Raw genomic sequence first — 18,991 nt, 5'->3', positions numbered from 1 at the left:
CATTTGTGACCTTGAATGAGAGCCAAGGGACCATTCATATTTATACACTTCAAAAATGATTATGCAAGTTTTACAAACTTATTTCATCCCAAAAAATTGACTTCCAAGATTCTAAAAGTAATAATTGGATTGATCAATCGGAAAGTTCACCCGAACATGACCCCTAATCCAATGGTAGTAATTGTTTGTAATAGACACTTTATAAGAATAAGGATCAGCATTTTTAGCTCACCTGGCCCGAAGGGCCGGTGAGCTTTTGCCATGGCGCGGCGTTCGTCTTCCGTCCGTCCGTCCTCAACATTTTCTTTAAATCGCTACTTGTTATAAAGTACTGCATGGATTTTAACAAAATTTGGTCAGAAACTTCCTTAGGGGAAGGGGATCAGGTTTTGCATAAATGGTGACCCTGACCCCCCTTGGGCAGGAGAGGCGGGGCCCAAAAGGGGTAATAGAGGTAAATCCTATAAATCGCTACTTGTCCTAGAGTTCTGCATGGATTGCAACCAAATTTTGCCAGAAACTTCCTTAGGGGAAGGGGATCAGATTTTGCATAAATGGTGACCCTGACCCCCCTGGGGCAGGAGGGGCGGGGCCCAATAGGGGTAATAGAAGTAAATCCTATAAATCGCTACTTGTCCTAGAGTTCTGCATGGATTGCAACCAAATTTTGCCAGAAACTTCCTTAGGGGAAGGGGATCAGATTTTGCATAAATGGTGACCCTGACCCCCCTGGGGCAGGAGGGGCGGGGCCCAATAGGGGTAATAGAAGTAAATCCTATAAATCGCTACTTGTCCTAGAGTTCTGCATGGATTTTAACAAAATTTGGTCAGAAACTTCCTTAGGGGGAGGGGATCAGATTTTGCATAAATGGTGACCCTGACCCCCGTGGGGCAGGAGGGGCGGGGCTCAATAGGGGTAATAGGGGTAAATCCTATAAATCGCTACTTGTCCTAGAGTTCTGCATGGATTGCAACCAAATTTTGCCAGAAACTTCTTTAGGGGAAGGGGATCAGATTTTGCATAAATGGTGACTCTGACCCCCCGGGGGCAGGAGGGGCGGGGCCCAATAGGGGTAATAGAGGTAAATCCTATAAATCGCTACTTGTCCTAGAGTTCTGCATGGATTGCAACCAAATTTGGCCAGAAACATCCTTTGGGGAAGGGGAACAGTACTTGTATAAATTTTGGCTCTGACCCCCCGGGGGCAGGAGCGGCGAGGCCCAATAGGGGAAAAAGAAGTAAATCCTATAAATCGCTACTTGTCCTAGAGTTCTGGATGGATTGTAACCAAATTTGGCCAGAAACATCCTTGGGGTTAACAGAATTCGTATAAATTTTGGCTTTGAAGCCCTGGAGCAGAAAGAGTGGGGCCCAGTAGGGGAATTAGAGGTAAATATTCAAATTCCTTCAGAAAAGAAACAAAGAACTTGTATTCAGAACATTACTTGGCATTACAAACCAGGTGAGCGATACAGGCCCTCTGGGCCTCTTGTTTTAAAATCAGATTGAGCTGTATGGTGTTGGGAACCATTTTAATTGAAATCATTGACATTCTTAATCATATAATTACCTGATATTTTGAACCTGTAGCATGCTTGGATAAAGAACTATTGAGTTCCCTCTAATGAATGGCCTTTACCTATATGTATATTCAAGGTTACAGGTGTCAAATTCTATATTGCTAAAAATTTCATCTCACTAAGTAAGAGCTAGGCTTGGTCCAGTAACCCAATACTGAGTCGACTGAAGCATATACTGTGTTACAGGACTACCACGTTTGTTCACATTAATGACCTTGGCCTTTAGTCAAGGTCACAGATCAAATATGTTGGAATCTTGAACTGCAAACTGTTCATGAACAATTAAAGTTACTAGCGAATTAATAATATGGCTGACATTGATCTTCAATCAGGATGAAGAGGGGTCAAATAGACTTTCATATTTAACCGACCCTTATGTTGGGTCAATCGGGAACCTTCAGTGCTTTCTGTAAACGAAAAATTGCTTGTATCCTTTCAAGAATGCCAGAGGAGTTCCGATTAATTTTGGGCTTGTAGTATTCTGGTTGGTACATTATGTATATATGTGTGTACATGCATGTATGCATGAAGGGCTACCAAGTTTCACATTCATTAACTTGATTTTCATTCAAGTTCACGGAGGACAAATGTGCCAAAATATGTCAACAAGTTTTCTAAATATTGTATTTCTAAATAAATCTTTAAATATCTGACAATGGGCCATCTTCAATACTCCAGGGGCTATTATCATTGATGTAATATCCCCCCTGGACTTTCTCATTATAAAATTGGAGGCAGATCTAGAGAAAAAAAAACCCTGACCAATCAGAGGCCTGCAGACACTTCCTTTGAGATTGCAGGGAAAGCGACGCCCAACGTCAAAGCAATAACAGTGTACTGTTATACAATTCCTTTGATACATCAAATGACCTGTGTCTTCTGTTGCCTCCAGTTTTACTATGAGATAGTCCAGGGGTGGAAAAGCACCAGTGGTAGTAACGGCTGAATTATCAATGATGACACTGGATGTAATGCATGCTAAAATGGAGGGCTACCAGATATGTTAAACCTTGACCTTCTTTCAAGGTCATAGGGGTCAAATAGGCTAAACTATTTCAATGGCTAAATTCAAAAAAAGTGCATTATTTCAGTAAGCCTAATGTATTTAGACTGTGGCTTGTTAGGAGAAGGGTTCCCAATTAACTTTGTTGAAAAGAATGACATTGACCTTCGTTCAAGTTAGCAAATATAATAAAATTTAAAAGCAATGAATGTATATATATATATATATATATATATATATATATATATTATAATACAATGAAATAATAAATGATATAGTATATTAAGCTCTGTGAATTTGTTGAATAAGGGTAATAAATTAATTGAATAAACATGGTAGTCCTATAACTGAAAATACTTTTAAAAGATCCCTATGGCGTTGGACGTGGCAAAAATCACATATTTGATATCAAGAGAAAGCGTTAGATCAAAGATAATTTTTATTGATGAATGTTTTAACTGAGCAAAGTTATAGCATAATATTGTATACTTCAACAGTCCAGAGTACGACATTGATCTTCGATTTGGTTTTCTTTCTGACCCGAGCCAAAATAGTTGAAAATACAGCTTATAACACCAACCATGTATACTTTTTATCCTTAGTCATTCAAAACACAAACATTAAAACCGTTAAGATATGCCAGGGAGTAGGTCGTCGAATCGGCGCACGCGTTGAAAAACTACAACACAGCAAAAACATGTGACAGATGACAGTATAAGTAGATAATACATGGTCAGTGTTTTAAAATTTTGGCGAGAGTTAACTTAGGTCTTTCATATCCGAGCCAAAAATGCAGCATATATTTTAAAACAATAACCATGTATCCTTTTTATTCTGCAACATTAGTTAAAACAGCATATTTTAACTATAAGATGCCAACAATATTTCAAATATGTCCATCTTTCAAACATTGTTTAGCCTTTAAAGAATCGAAGTAGGTCAGTCGAATCAACGCTCGTGTAGCATTTATAAAATACATAAAATACATGTGTTTTTCATCAGTGCCGAAAACATCGGACTATATACACGTGTTTGGTTTAAATTTTTTTCGGCTACCTAATCCAACGAGTTTTTACAGTAAGTGTTAAGAAATTAAGTTGTTGTATTTGGAATCCTTCAATTGCCAATTGTCATGGAAATTTTCTGATCATGGTTGTCGTTGTAATCGTTTGAGATGTATTGTATGCCTAAATCAGAAGAAAAAAATCGCTATTTCCCCTATTTTCGATAGTTTTTGTCTAAGAAACAAATGAGAAAAATAATAAACAAACGTAATATTTTCTGAAAATTCAACTGCATGTTCATTTTTAGGAGGAATACAAAGTTTGTTCAAGGATGCGCTCTATGGTTTCTAGATGAAAAACCTAGCAAAAGTAGCCAAAATTGGGGAAATGTTTACATATTAGTTTGAAATGCATTTTATGATGGTTTCCATGTAAATTACGCCTATATTGATACGCAACAATTAAACATTTTATATCAAGGATGTACTCTACATGTTTATTTGAATTTCAACAATGTAATCACTAATTTGAAATAATAGGTTTGAAAATTTAGGGGACCAAAAATGACACAAATCATATATATATATAGTCCTAGTACACTCTCCACGAACAAGCCATGCTTACGATATTTTTCTTTTTCTTTTTTTTTTTTGCCCTTTTATTTACTTTCGGATTCGATTACAGAGGACAGTTGACATTTCTTGTTGACAAGATTATTGCAGTAATTAATTATTCAGTCTATAATTCGGTGAGTTAGAACTATTATAAAACCAAGTTTCCTAGACTATAATTATAAAGTGATACAACGACTCTACCGTCCACACACACAACCCAGAACCTCAGAACCCTTATTAACCTCACAATGACCCCACTAATGAATACGTCATTATACCGACTTTCTTTTAATTTGTGGCTTACTTCTCTGCTAGATCTTTTGACTGTCGTAGCTCATCTAATTATTGGCCAACTGACCGTAGTGACCAGGTGTATGACCATTCAATTTTATAACGTTGAACAGTTCTTGCTGTCTTCTTCGTCATTCTGAACTTCTTGCCAGCAGACGGGAGTTAGAGCCTAATTAGAGGTTTACTGTTAACATTAAGCTATTGAAAGCAACATTAATTCGTCCATTTAAGGCCTGGAAAGGTAAGTGCGTTATCTTTAAATGTCTAAATATATAAAACATAATTCAAACAGTACAAGTGTCTCTTTTACAAATTTTCGGCCTCTTTTCCATCTTCAGGTACATAGAAACAAAGGACCATCTATGTACTTCTAGATGTGTTTGAAATTTTTGCCTTGCTTGTCTCAAATTGTTTCTTTGTACCTGAAGATGACCAACCAAGAGGCCGACAATTTGTAAAAGAGACATTTGAACTGTTACTTCAAGATGGATTTTACCTAGCTTGTCTTTTGTTTCAATGTACCTGAAGATGGCCAAGAGACCGAACATTTGTAAAAAAAAAAAGACATTTGTACTGTTTGAATTATGTATTTTTCTCCCTCTGGAGGACGTTTGTTTGAAAATTTCTAAAACATAAAGCAATCAGTTTTAAACGAAAAAAATATTCTAATTTTCGGATATAACTCTGTGTTTAATATATCAAATGCACATATTCTTATTTATAAAACTCATTATCAAATGTGTTAGAAAAAATGCGTTAAATTTCTGCAGGTACATGTATCGTTTTTTTTTAAATATTTTTCAGCACTCACATTTTTTCTCAACTTATATCTTTAGCATATTGGTATATGCGACAATGTGCAGTTAGTTATTAGTATCCTTTCAAGTATGTATATGCATATATGTAAAGGTTACAAACTGATTTTCACCATGCAGGTAGGGCGTTTGAATTGTACATGTTGTCCCTATTGCATGATCGTTAAAGATGACTAAATTTAGGATCTTATTTTTTCTCTTCTTACTAACAAACTTTGTTCTTCCTAAAGTGTTCCTGGACACCGCTTCACATTTGGCCTTCTGTTGAGCGCTCGCCGTTGGGAGGAAGGCTCTGGGTTACGTCCCCTGGCCAAGACACACCAAAGTCTATAAAAGTGGTAGTTTCTACTCCTGCGTAGCGCTCAGCATACTGGGAGTGGGACGGCTGTTTCGCCTGTTGTAAGTATAATGTGTTGCTTGGTATCTTCGGAGGCATGCTTCAGTGATATAGTACTATAAAATGGAAAGAGTTCCATTACACAAGAAAACACAACACAAATAAACCACAGTCTCCCAAACACACCGTATGCATGGGACGCCGTCCTTACACGACCCTGGCTGCTAATAGGATGGAGATTTAAAGGGCCACTACCTTTCCGAAACGACTTTTAATTTTTAAAATGGGAATGTAAAACTAGATCGATAATTTTGTAGATTCGCAAAAGTTATTAACTTACCGTCAATACTACACTTATCATCATCTTCTGAACAATTAAATTAAAGTAAATATAATGTTATTTTTTTTAACGCGGGTCGTCTTATGATTCCCGCCGTTGACCTAAAAACCGCGCGGTAGTTGACTGCCACTGCGCCAGACGACAAAACAGCGAAATGAATCTCCACAGTTATCATATATTACGCAGGAAATCTTGCATTTGTTTGGTGTTGTTACCTCATCTAAGGCCATCGATATGTATTTTCTTATGGTTTTAATGTTTTTAAGAAACCTTTAATTTTTTTCTCCGGAAAGGTAGTGGGCCTTTAATAAAACAAATAAACAAACATATTGATTGATGCTTGATTGATTACTCTGTTTATGTCAATCCGTGTTGTTCTGAATAGCTCTGCAAAAAATATGCTAAACTTATTAACATTGTGTATTGAATAGTCTTTAATCGATCTTCATTGTTTTTAATAGTTTCCATACAAATTTATTTTTACCTTATGTTCCAATGAACGAGTTTAAATATATTTAGTAAAGGCGTTAAATATGAAGGCGTTGTTGATTGATATCTCCTTCGTGAAATATTCATGGTTGACATTTTGTTATCCTATATCTGGTCAAAGAGGAGTATGTACATGTACCTGTCCTTCTATGCCTCGACCATGCTAACCTTTGCCACTGCCCAGGTTAAATGGGTCTCAAGTATTGTACTTTAACGCTGGGATTTAAAAAAATGCATTCCTGATTATTTCCAAGATATTTGACAGACATTTGAAATTTCGTTATACACTTAACAACAGCATATATACTCATACACGTGTAATAGGCCTTATTACACCCTGATTATATTGTTGGAGTACAACACGTATCACATAATCTACTCATTAAACCGGACGCTGATGCAACCTAAATAAACAACTAGTAACAGCTGATAGGTCGTCACGCACTTCCTACACGTGACAGAATATGAATGCACCACACGACCACGACATGGATTAAACGGATTAGAGATTAACAGGACATGAAAACGTAAAATATTTGAAAATATCCGTTGTTTGTCTCACTTGTACACGATAGACGTGGTTTGACATAGCTAGATGATCAAGTAGGAAACGAACCATAATCCCTAAAAAAGGATTTTTAAGGAATTTTCCGTTTGGCTCTGTGGTCCCTTCACGATGTATCAAAGGGTACAGGCATATCATTTAAGCATTAATTTGTGTACAAGCTCTAGAACAAACGAAGTTTGAGTGTTGCAGTTAAACGCATATAACTAAAACCGTTCCATGATTGCATTTAATTAATTTGGCCCATAAAGTTAAGATATGTTCCCATCATAAACCACATGCCAGTATGCATGGCTTGGTTGTTGGTTGGATTTACAAGGGTATGTAGTAATTCATTGTCAGTTAATTTAGTCATGGAATACTGGATTAAGCTTATGTTAAATAACATTGTTATCCATTTTAACGTTTACTTAATGTAATTAAAACAAATTGAATGAAAGTGTATTATTGGTTGTCTAATTAGTTAACAGCCAGGGTCATTTAAGGAATTGTCATGTTTGTTGGTCGAGGAAAGCCGGACTACCCGGGAGAAAAAAATACTTTCCAGCGGTCAGTACCTGGCAACTGCCCCAAATGGGATCCAAACCGAGAGGGGGAGGGCTTGTGATAATATGTCTTGGCATTTTAACCAGTTGACCACCACAGCTCCTGTTTACCAAACAAGAATGTGAACATACGATACATTGTATGAACATACGATACATTCTATGAACATACGATGCATTCTATAAACATACGATACATTCTATGAACATACGATGCATTCTATAAACATACGATACATTCTATGAACATACGATACATTCTATGAACATACGATACATTCTATGAACATACGATACGTTGTACAATATATACACAACCCAGTGAGTTAGGAAGCATAGAAAAATGTTATATCCTTTTAACATGTCTGAATGTAAACTATTTGATTTATATCCAATGTAACGTTTGCTTAATTACCTGTAATTTTCTGTTTTCTTGTCGATCTATTATGATTGCTCAACTGCACAGTATGTTATAGACGATGATGACTTTTTGCATGTTTATACGTCACAATTAGCGACTGTCGCTCTGTCCGAATTGCTGTTTACTCGTGTACACGTATTTCTAGTTAACACAAAAAAATAATATTAATTAATTCATTTTGCTTCTGGCGCATGTTCAATCAGTACTATCAGTGCGTTTTTACATATAGGACATGTAGGACCATGTAAAATTTTCGGGATGCAATTATTTTTTTAGTTATTTTATCTTGATGTAAAGTTATAAGCTAAATTTTTTCAATGGTGGTAATGGTGTAAAGTAAGGAGCTTATGTAACTGAATAAATATACTAATTCGTCTGCTCCTCTTTTTTTATTTAAAAAAACCCTATCTGTCCAATGTGGAGCATATTTATGATTGTTACATTAGAAAAATACAATATTCCAAATCTGTTTAGTTGATATTAGGATTGTTAGCGATACTGTAACTTTAAACATGTTCAAGTACTAAAATATACATAGCGAACACATGTTTTTTGTTATTTCCAGGATATTTCGAAGTTCTCCCCTACGGAACTTGTCGCCGTCTACCAACCAGCCCGTAACTATTGCCAACAACTCTTTGTTCAACTCTTCGTGGACATCCAACCACCCCATCTACAACGACACAATGTTAAACTCTTCGTGGACATCCAACCACCCCATCTACAACGACACGATGTTAAACTCTTCGTGGACATCCAACCAACCCATTGGCAACGACACTATGTTAAACTCTTCATGGACATCCAACCAACCCATTGGCAACGACACTATGTTAAACTCTTCATGGACATCCAACCAACGCATTGGCAACGACACTATGTTAAACTCTTCATGGACATCCAACCAACCCATTGGCAACGACACTATTTTAAACTCTTCGTGGACACCCAACAAACCCATCGGCAACGACACTATGTTAAACTCTTCGTGGACATCCAACCAACCCATCTACAACGACACTATGTTAAACTCTTCGTGGACATCCAACCAACCCATTGGCAACGACACTATTTTAAACTCTTCGTGGACACCCAACAAACCCATCGGCAACGACACTATGTTAAACTCCCCATGGACATCCAACCAGCTCGTATCCATTGGCAATGACTCTTTATTGAACTCTTCTTGGACACCCACCAGCCAACTCGTTTTCATTGGGAATCGTTCCTTGTGGAACTCGTTATCAACAATTAACCAGTCCATACGCGTTGGAAACAGTTCCCACTGCAATAATTCATCAACAGTAAATCAAACTACGGTAGTAGCGATTGATGGCGGAATGTCGTGGGTCTCCTTATACATGCTCCCGATTATTTGCTTGTTTGGCCTTGTAGGGAATAGCTTATCGTGTATAGTCATGGCCCGACTGTCCCGGGTCTCCTCATTTTACCTCTACACAACGGTACTGGCCTTATCCGACAGTGCGGTGTTGATATTCGGAGGAGTTATGGTATGGATCGACAAGATTGGACTGGTGCAGATACCTTACTTTTCAGTTGGTGTTCTATATCATCCTCTGTTTGTATGTTTTGTTGTATTCAGCCAGTTTTCCTCTTGGATAACAGTGGTCATGTGTGTTGATCGATATATTGCCGTATGTCATCCGATGAGAGTATCATCGCTCTGCACAAGAAAGAGAGCTAGTATTACTATGATCTGTTTGTTTTTGGCCTTATTTGCTCTGAACTCTCCGTTGGTTTGCTTTGTATTTAGTGACGACACATGCTGTCAGTTCCCAGCAATGCCAGCTGAGTTTTATAATGAATACTTTACTAAAACTGATCTGCCGACATATTCATTGATCCCAATGTTGATAATCTCGGTGTTAAGCTTACTTATTCTCAGACGAGTCTGCATCGCGAATAAACGCAGACAACAACTATCCAACAACTTGTCCAAACATAAAATGAATGTTTCAACACTGAAAACAATTTTCGTGCTAATGGCTATTGTGCTTGTATTTCTGACGACAATACTTCCTTTTTTGTGCATCCAATGTTATGTCATAGTAGCCGAAACATATACATGTATTGCAAAAGAATTGAACCCGAATATTGGTATACTTTCTTTGATGAATCATGCATTGAACTTTGTTGTCTATGGATTGTCCGGAGACACCTTTCGGAATGAATTGTTACGATCCGTTTGTCGACGCCGTTCTTAAGACAGTTTATCAACTCATCAGCTAACCTATAGTTGCCTTCATAGTGAACCACTTTAGTTGTTTTCTGATAGGATAATTCCTCATTTCATCGTACTATGTAGGATTATTTAGGATGTTTTCTTTTCTAAAGTCGGACATTTCCGAGAAAATTTAATATATTGACCTTTATCACATAATCTGCTGTCCAACGTTCTTCGTAAATAAAATAGTATACTATTTTGTAATGAGGTCCAGTTAGGCATCATAATCTTGGTAAAATATTGTATGGTGTATCACTGAATGTGATACTGGAACTGGTCTTTCCCCGACACTAGCTCTTAACTCTAGTGATTGAACAATTTAAAAAATGAGAACTTGGGTGAGTGAATTTGCACATTACTTAAGCCGTCAATATATACGATAATTTTATTTTAAGGGTGCCAATTTGATAAGTATCATGTATGTTCGGGTTGCCTGACCCGCTTTGTTAGGGTGACGTGAAGCACCGCACGCCGTACGTCGTCCGTAAACTTTCAAATTACGAAGTTCTGCTCAAGTTTCACCAATTGGCTCGGTGTCTTTGGTGGTTGATACTGAGCCTATCTTTGACAAGTGCTACCATTCCATGATAATGCCTAAGCCACCATCTTGAAAAAAAACCTATTGGGTTTCTTTTCCGCGTAAGATAAAGATGTGATCGTGATGTCTATATCACCTAGATATCCAGCTTATATATCGCAGCATGCTTTTTTTCGTTTTCGGGGCACAATAATGTGTAAATCATGTGTTCATCTACACATGTAAATGTGTATGTATAATAGTGTTGTAATGCTGTAAATTTGCTGATTGATTGGGTATATGGATGTTGTAATGCTATACGTTTGTGTATATGGATATATTCATACTGTTTGATTGTGTATAGGGATGTTGTAATGCTGTATGTTTGTGTATATGGATATATTCATACTGTTTGATTGTGTATAGGGATGTTGTAATGCTGTATGTTTGTGTATATGGATATATTCATACTGTTTGATTGTGTATAGGGAATTTGTAATGCTGTATGTTTGTGTATATGGATATATTCATACTGTTCGATTCTGTATAAGGATGTTGTAATGCTGTATGTTTGTGTATATGGATATATTCATACTGTTTGATTGTGTATAAGGATGATGTAATGCTGTATGTTTGTGTATATGGATATGTTCATACTGTTTGATTGTGTATATGGATATGTTCATACTGTTTGATTGTGTATAGGGAATTTGTAATGCTGTATGTTTGTGTATATATGGATATATTCATACTGTTCGATTCTGTATAAGGATGTTGTAATACTGTATGTTTGTGTATCTATAAGGATGATGTAATGTGTGTTTGTGTATATGGATATATTCATACTGTTTGATTGTGTATAATGATTTTGTAATGCTGTACGTTTGTGTATATGGATATATTCATACTGTTTGATTGTGTATCAGGATGTTGTAATGCTGTATATTTGTGTATATGGATATCTTCACACTGTTTGATTGTGTATAATGATTTTGTAATGCTGTATGTTTGTGTATATGGATACATTCATACTGTTTGATTGTGTATAAGGATGATGTAATGCTGTATGTTTGTGTATATGGATATATTCATAATGTTTGTGTATAAGGATATCTTCATACTGTTTGATTGTGTATAAGGATGATGTAATGCTGTATGTTTGTGTATATGGATATATTCATACAGTTCGATTGTGTATCAGGATGTTGTAATGCTGTACGTTTGTGTATATGGATATACATGTATTCATACTGTTTGATTGTATATAAGGATGATGTAATGCTGTATGTTTGTGTATATGGATATATTCATACTGTTTGATTGTGTATAAGGATATCTTCATACTGTTTGATTGTGTATAAGGATGTTGTAATGCTGTATGTTTGTGTATATGGATATATTCATACTGTTTGATTGTGTATAAGGATGTTGTAATGCTGTATGTTTGTGTATATGGATATATTCATACAGTTCGATTGTGTATCAGAATGTTGTAATGCTGTATGTTTGTGTATATGGATATATTCATACTGTTCGATTGTGTATAAGGATTTTGTAATACTGTACGTTTGTATATATGGATATATTCATACTGTCTGAATGTGTATAAGGATTTTGTAATGTTGTACGTTTGTGTTTATGGATATATTCATACTGTTTGATTGTATATAAGGATGATGTAATGCTGTATGTTTGTGTATATGGGTATATTCATACTATTTGATTGTGTATAGGGATGTTGTAATGCTGTATGTTTGTGTATATGGATATATTCATACTGTTTGATTGTGTATAGGGATGTTGTAATGCTGTATGTTTGTGTATATGGATATATTCATACTGTTTGATTGTGTATAGGGAATTTGTAATGCTGTATGTTTGTGTATATGGATATATTCATACTGTTCGATTCTGTATAAGGATGTTGTAATACTGTATGTTTGTGTATATGGATATATTCATACTGTTTGATTGTGTATAAGGATGATGTAATGCTGTATGTTTGTGTATATGGATATATTCATACAGTTTGATTGTGTATATGGATATCTTCATACTGTTTGATTGTGTATAAGGATGATGTAATGCTGTATGTTTGTGTATATGGATATATTCATACTGTTTGATTGTGTATAAGGATGTTGTAATACTGTATGTTTGTGTATATGGATTATGTAATGCTGTATGTTTGTGTATATGGATATATTCATACTGTTTGATTGTGTATAAGGATGATGTAATGCTGTATGTTTGTGTATATGGATATATTCATACAGTTTGATTGTGTATATGGATATGTTCATACTGTTTGATTGTGTATAGGGAATTTGTAATGCTGTATGTTTGTGTATATGGATATATTCATACTGTTCGATTCTGTATAAGGATGTTGTAATACTGTATGTTTGTGTATCTATAAGGATGATGTAATGCTGTATGTTTGTGTATATGGATATATCCATACTGTTTGATTGTGTATAATGATTTTGTAATGCTGTATGTTTGTGTATATGGATATATTCATACTGTTTGATTGTGTATAAGGATGATGTAATGCTGTATGTTTGTGTATATGGATATATTCATAATGTTTGTGTATAAGGATATCTTCATACTATTTGATTGTGTATCAGGATGTTGTAATGCTGTATGTTTGTGTATATGGATATATTCATACTGTTCGATTGTGTATCAGGATGTTGTAATGCTGTACGTTTGTGTATATGGATATACATGTATTCATACTGTTTGATTGTATATAAGGATGATGTAATGCTGTATGTTTGTGTATATGGATATATTCATACTGTTTGATTGTGTATAAGGATATCTTCATACTGTTTGATAGTGTATAAGGATTTTGTAATGCTGTATGTTTGTGTATATGGATATATTCATACTGTTTGATTGTGTATAATGATTTTGTAATGCTGTATGTTTGTGTATATGGATATATTCATACTGTTCGATTGTGTATAAGGATGTTGTAATGCTGTATGTTTGTGTATATGGATATATTCATACTGTTTGATTGTGTATAAGGATTTTGTAATACTGTATGTTTGTATATATGGATATATTCATACTGTCTGAATGTGTATAATGATTTTGTAATGTTGTACGCTTGTGTATATGGATATATTCATACTGTTTGATTGTATATAAGGATGATGTAATGCTGTATGTTTGTGTATATGGGTATATTCATACTATTTGATTGTGTATAGGGATGTTGTAATGCTATATGTTTGTGTATATGGATATATTCATACTGTTTGATTGTGTATAGGGATGTTGTAATGCTGTATGTTTGTGTATATGGATATATTCATACTGTTTGATTGTGTATAGGGAATTTGTAATGCTGTATGTTTGTGTATATGGATATATTCATACTGTTCGATTCTGTATAAGGATGTTGTAATACTGTATGTTTGTGTATATGGATATATTCATACTGTTTGATTGTGTATAAGGATGATGTAATGCTGTATGTTTGTGTATATGGATATGTTCATACTGTTTGATTGTGTATATGGATATGTTCATACTGTTTGATTGTGTATAGGGAATTTGTAATGCTGTATGTTTGTGTATATGGATATATTCATACTGTTCGATTCTGTATAAGGATGTTGTAATACTGTATGTTTGTGTATCTATAAGGATGATGTAATGCTGTATGTTTGTGTATATGGATATATTCATACTGTTTGATTGTGTATAATGATTTTGTAATGCTGTACGTTTGTGTATATGGATATATTCATACTGTTTGATTGTGTATCAGGATGTTGTAATGCTGTATATTTGTGTATATGGATATATTCATACTGTTTGATTGTGTATAATGATTTTGTAATGCTGTATGTTTGTGTATATGGATATATTCATACTGTTTGATTGTGTATAAGGATGTTGTAATGCTGTATGTTTGTGTATATGGATATATTCATACTGTTTGATTGTGTATAAGGATGATGTAATGCTGTATGTTTGTGTTATTTATATATTGTGTATGATGATGTAATGCTGTATGTTTGTGTATATGGATATATTCATACAGTTCGATTGTGTATCAGGATGTTGTAATGCTGTACGTTTGTGTATATGGATATACATGTATTCATACTGTTTGATTGTATATAAGGATGATGTAATGCTGTATGTTTGTGTATATGGATATATTCAAACTGTTTGATTGTGTATAAGGATATCTTCATACTGTTTGATTGTGTATAATGATTTTGTAATGCTGTATGTTTGTGTATATGGATATATTCATAATGTTTGATTGTGTATAATGATTTTGTAATGCTGTATGTTTGTGTATATGGATATATTCATACAGTTCGATTGTGTATCAGGATGTTGTAATGCTGTATGTTTGTGTATATGGATATATTCATACTGTTCGATTGTGTATAAGGATTTTGTAATACTGTACGTTTGTATATATGGATATATTCATACTGTCTGAATGTGTATAATGATTTTGTAATGCTGTACGTTTGTGTATATGGATATATTCATACTGTTTGATTGTATATAAGGATGATGTAATGCTGTATGTTTGTGTATATGGATATCTTCATACTGTTTGATTGTGTATAAGGATTTTGTAATGCTTTATGTTTGTGTATATGGATATATTCATACTGTTTGATTGTGTATAATGATGTTGTAATGCTATACGTTTGTGTATAAAGATGTTGTCACGATGTGCATAAGGGTGCTGCTTGATTGTGTATAAAGGTGCCACCATGCTGTAGGTCATCCTATATACCCCAGGGGTTACTACCACTCACGTAGCTATAACAACAGAAAATGTTACCCCGGAGTATCGTCAATGGCTGTAGGTTTAAAAATGACATACGCATGCAAACGACGGAAAATACAATGTAATTATAGATTTTTAAACTTGAACTTAATCAACATGGTTTATATAGTGTTCTTTCATCGAAAATGTATACCGGCAATGTTAGGATCGGAACAAATTTCTTGTGACAAATATTATTTACCTTAACATTCCTGTTCAGAATACATATGTTTTAATATTTTTAATGTTGATGTACTTTGGATAATAAATGTCTATGTGACATACACCACATGTAGAGTCTGACTATTCATTTATATACGTATTAATAAATATATTGACCCGTGTTGAAGTCAATATACGAGTCAGACCTCATATAACAAGATTAACATATTATTTCCTTTAAGTAAAAACTCAAATGTATATCTATATCAAAATTAACAAATTCTATCTTGCTTATAACGACCATTTTCATTGGCTTAGGATTATTTTATGAGTCCATATTCTGATTGGCGAAAACATCGGCATAGTGTTTTCATAGACAAAAAGAGCTCCTCAATAAATTAGAATGTTTACAGATATTGTTAGATTGAAATAAAATATGGCGTGTCGAACGTTGCAAAATTCAATAAGTAAAAAACATTTGTTCGAAAAAAATGTGTTTGTAATATATCGTTATATGTGTTCATTGTTTAATTTGTGTGTGTGAAAAAATATTTGTGTGTATTTTTGTTTATATTTGTGTGTGAAAAAAATGGTTTGTGTGTGAAAAAAATGGTTTGTGTGTAAAAATATATATATTTGTGTGTGATTTTGTTTTATATTTGTGTGAACAAAATTTCTTTGTGTGTGTGAAAAATATATTTGTGTGTAATTTTTTTTATATATGTGTGTGAAAAAATGGTTTGTGTGTAAAAAATATATTTGTGTGTGATGTTGTTTTATGTTTGTGTGTGAAAATCACACATAAATATATATTTTTACACACAAATATATTTTTCACACACACAAAGAAATTATTGAACAAAAATTTTATTTTTACATATAAATATTAAAAAAAAAAAAATACACAAACATTTATTGTTTTTACACACAAATTAAACATATTGAACACATATAACGATATATTACAACACATTTTTTTTCTTTACACATTTTATTTTACTTATTGAATTTTGCAACGTTCGGCACGCCATAATAAAAGAATTAATTTGAAAAGAAGTGTTACTGTTTTGAAAATATGTTACAGCAATCCGCGTCTACTCTCAACAGGCTGATTTAGAATACTCTCAGATTGTTAATTTCAATGTGTCTGAAGTAAAATTTGGATTAAAAGAAATAAAAATTGTCATGAATGTTTTAATCAGTTTAAACTCATTCTCTGTTGGTTTAACTTCATTTCTACCACAATAGGTGGGTGATATTCAACTCTCAACAGATAAACGTCATTATTACAAAAACGCCAATGCAGATTTGAGGATAAAAGATGTTATATTTCAAATACTTTACAAATTCGCATATCCCCATCAAAGTTCTTAGCGTGTACTTATAAATATTGAAATAATAAATTATCTAGCCATGTTAATGCTAAGCAAACACTTGCTATTTCACACCGTATGTGTTAAATATTTTTTTATCGAATTTGACAATTTTGAAGAAATGCCAATAAAACCATGTTTCCTAGCTAAGATACTTATCATACATGGGAATAATATCGTGCAAATTACCAATTCAATGGTTAAATGTGTATTTTCATAATCTGAAGAATGAATAGGTGTTATTTAATCAACTCCATACATTTATGAAATCAAATAAATGTTTAATTAACCTCCAAAATATTCCAATTATAAAATATTTCCTTCCATCGTTACATACCGTATAGTATATCTCCAACGCGTTACCTATATTGTATAATAGTATTCCTCTCTACATGCAAATGATGATAAACATCGCCAACGAATAGTTACCCGATCCACAATGTACCTGCATCTAATTAATACGCCATTTCTGCCTGTAAACTTCCTATGTTGATAAGTCTGTGTCTGCCACTATTGCTCAAGTATCTGTATTTCAACTATCCCTTCTATGCATCCCTGTATTTCACAGTCTATAATATGTTTTTAACGACAATGATTATCCAGTAGTGCAGATGTTAGCAGGGCCATATATTTAATTATTTATTCCTAATTAGCTTTTGACGTCACATGTTTGCAATTGCTTTACTTAAAGATGCGACACCGTCGACAGAGCATAAACAATACCAATCATTTGACATGTAATTGGTGTTTAATCGTGTATAAATATGTCAAATTAACACAAAAAGTAATTTGAAATAATTTATTTTGCTTTCGTTGCATGCACAATTAGTACTGCATTCCATATAGGATATAGTGCCACAGATTTTTTTTTCGGGATGCAATTAATTATTTTTTTTATGTTTTTATCTTGAAGTTAAATTAGAAGCTCAAACTTTTCAATGGTGTGTTACTTTTGTAACTGAAGAAAATTACTGTTCCGGTTTTTGACAGAGAAAAATTACCGTACCAGCGGTGGAGCATCTTTAATTAACCATAGGCAGTAATAATTGAGCCTTGTTTATTAGTTATCACTATATCCCATTGCCATTGAATGACAATATTATACAGAAGCTCATATTTCACCAGCAAACCTAAGACATCTCTTCCTAACTACCTTCCGTTATCGACCTAACACTGCCACTTTCACGTATTTAAACGTTCTTTTATTGCTAATTGGAGTTCATACGCACGAATCTGTATAAATGTATCATTTTGAATGCGTCCGCTTTAATGAATAGCTAACCACGGTGCCTCGACATTTGGTAACAAATCCACTTTCTTTGATTTTTATGTTAGATGTAAACTACATACTTTGCGAAGAAAATTTCGAAAACTGTATATGTAGATCAAGTGTTTAGCATTCGAATCGGATTTCCAGAAACATTCGATGATCAATATAGAAAAACAAAATTGATTATATAATTTTAATTTGTTAAGTCTTTAATATTTCCAGTCGCAATTAAGTATTTTGTATGAAATATTTTAAGGTTCGGATTATTGAGTTCTAAAATCAATACTTTTGATTCAATTTATTGTCGATTTCTTAGTTGTACCAGCCCATAATTACCTTTTAACGTTCTAAAACAAAAATCGAATGCTCCTGACCAATGATAAGTCGTTTTTGCAAATTACACGCTATAAGGAATACACTCCATATACAGTTTACGATATTTGTTTGTTATGAAAACAGACAAGTTATATTATGGATTTGTTAAGATATATTTTCATTTCCGTTTTCTCTTTGCTATATAACCTTACCAACTGCGAAATCGTTTACACGTGGTTGCCGCGCAAGAATACACACACCGGAACACTGACTTCCGCAAGTAGT

The 18,991-nt window shown here is 33.9% G+C and overlaps 1 protein-coding gene across 1 annotated transcript; it reads left to right on the top strand.

Annotated features, from left to right (window-relative positions):
* The first annotated feature begins 5,277 nt into the window (after positions 1-5,277).
* LOC138317722 (somatostatin receptor type 5-like) lies at positions 5,278-11,251 on the top strand. The gene is made up of 2 exons (XM_069259580.1): positions 5,278-5,707; positions 8,571-11,251. The coding sequence occupies exon 2, from the start codon at positions 8,692-8,694 to the stop codon at positions 10,228-10,230; it is 1,539 nt and encodes a 512-aa protein (XP_069115681.1). The 5' UTR covers positions 5,278-5,707; positions 8,571-8,691; the 3' UTR covers positions 10,231-11,251.
* Positions 11,252-18,991: the final 7,740 nt, after the last annotated feature.

Source organism: Argopecten irradians, chromosome 3 (genome assembly GCF_041381155.1).
Source record: "Argopecten irradians isolate NY chromosome 3, Ai_NY, whole genome shotgun sequence".
Taxonomy (NCBI): Eukaryota; Metazoa; Mollusca; class Bivalvia; order Pectinida; family Pectinidae; genus Argopecten; species Argopecten irradians.
Note: the sequence above shows the minus strand (reverse complement) of the source record. Positions and strands in the feature narration are given on the sequence as shown.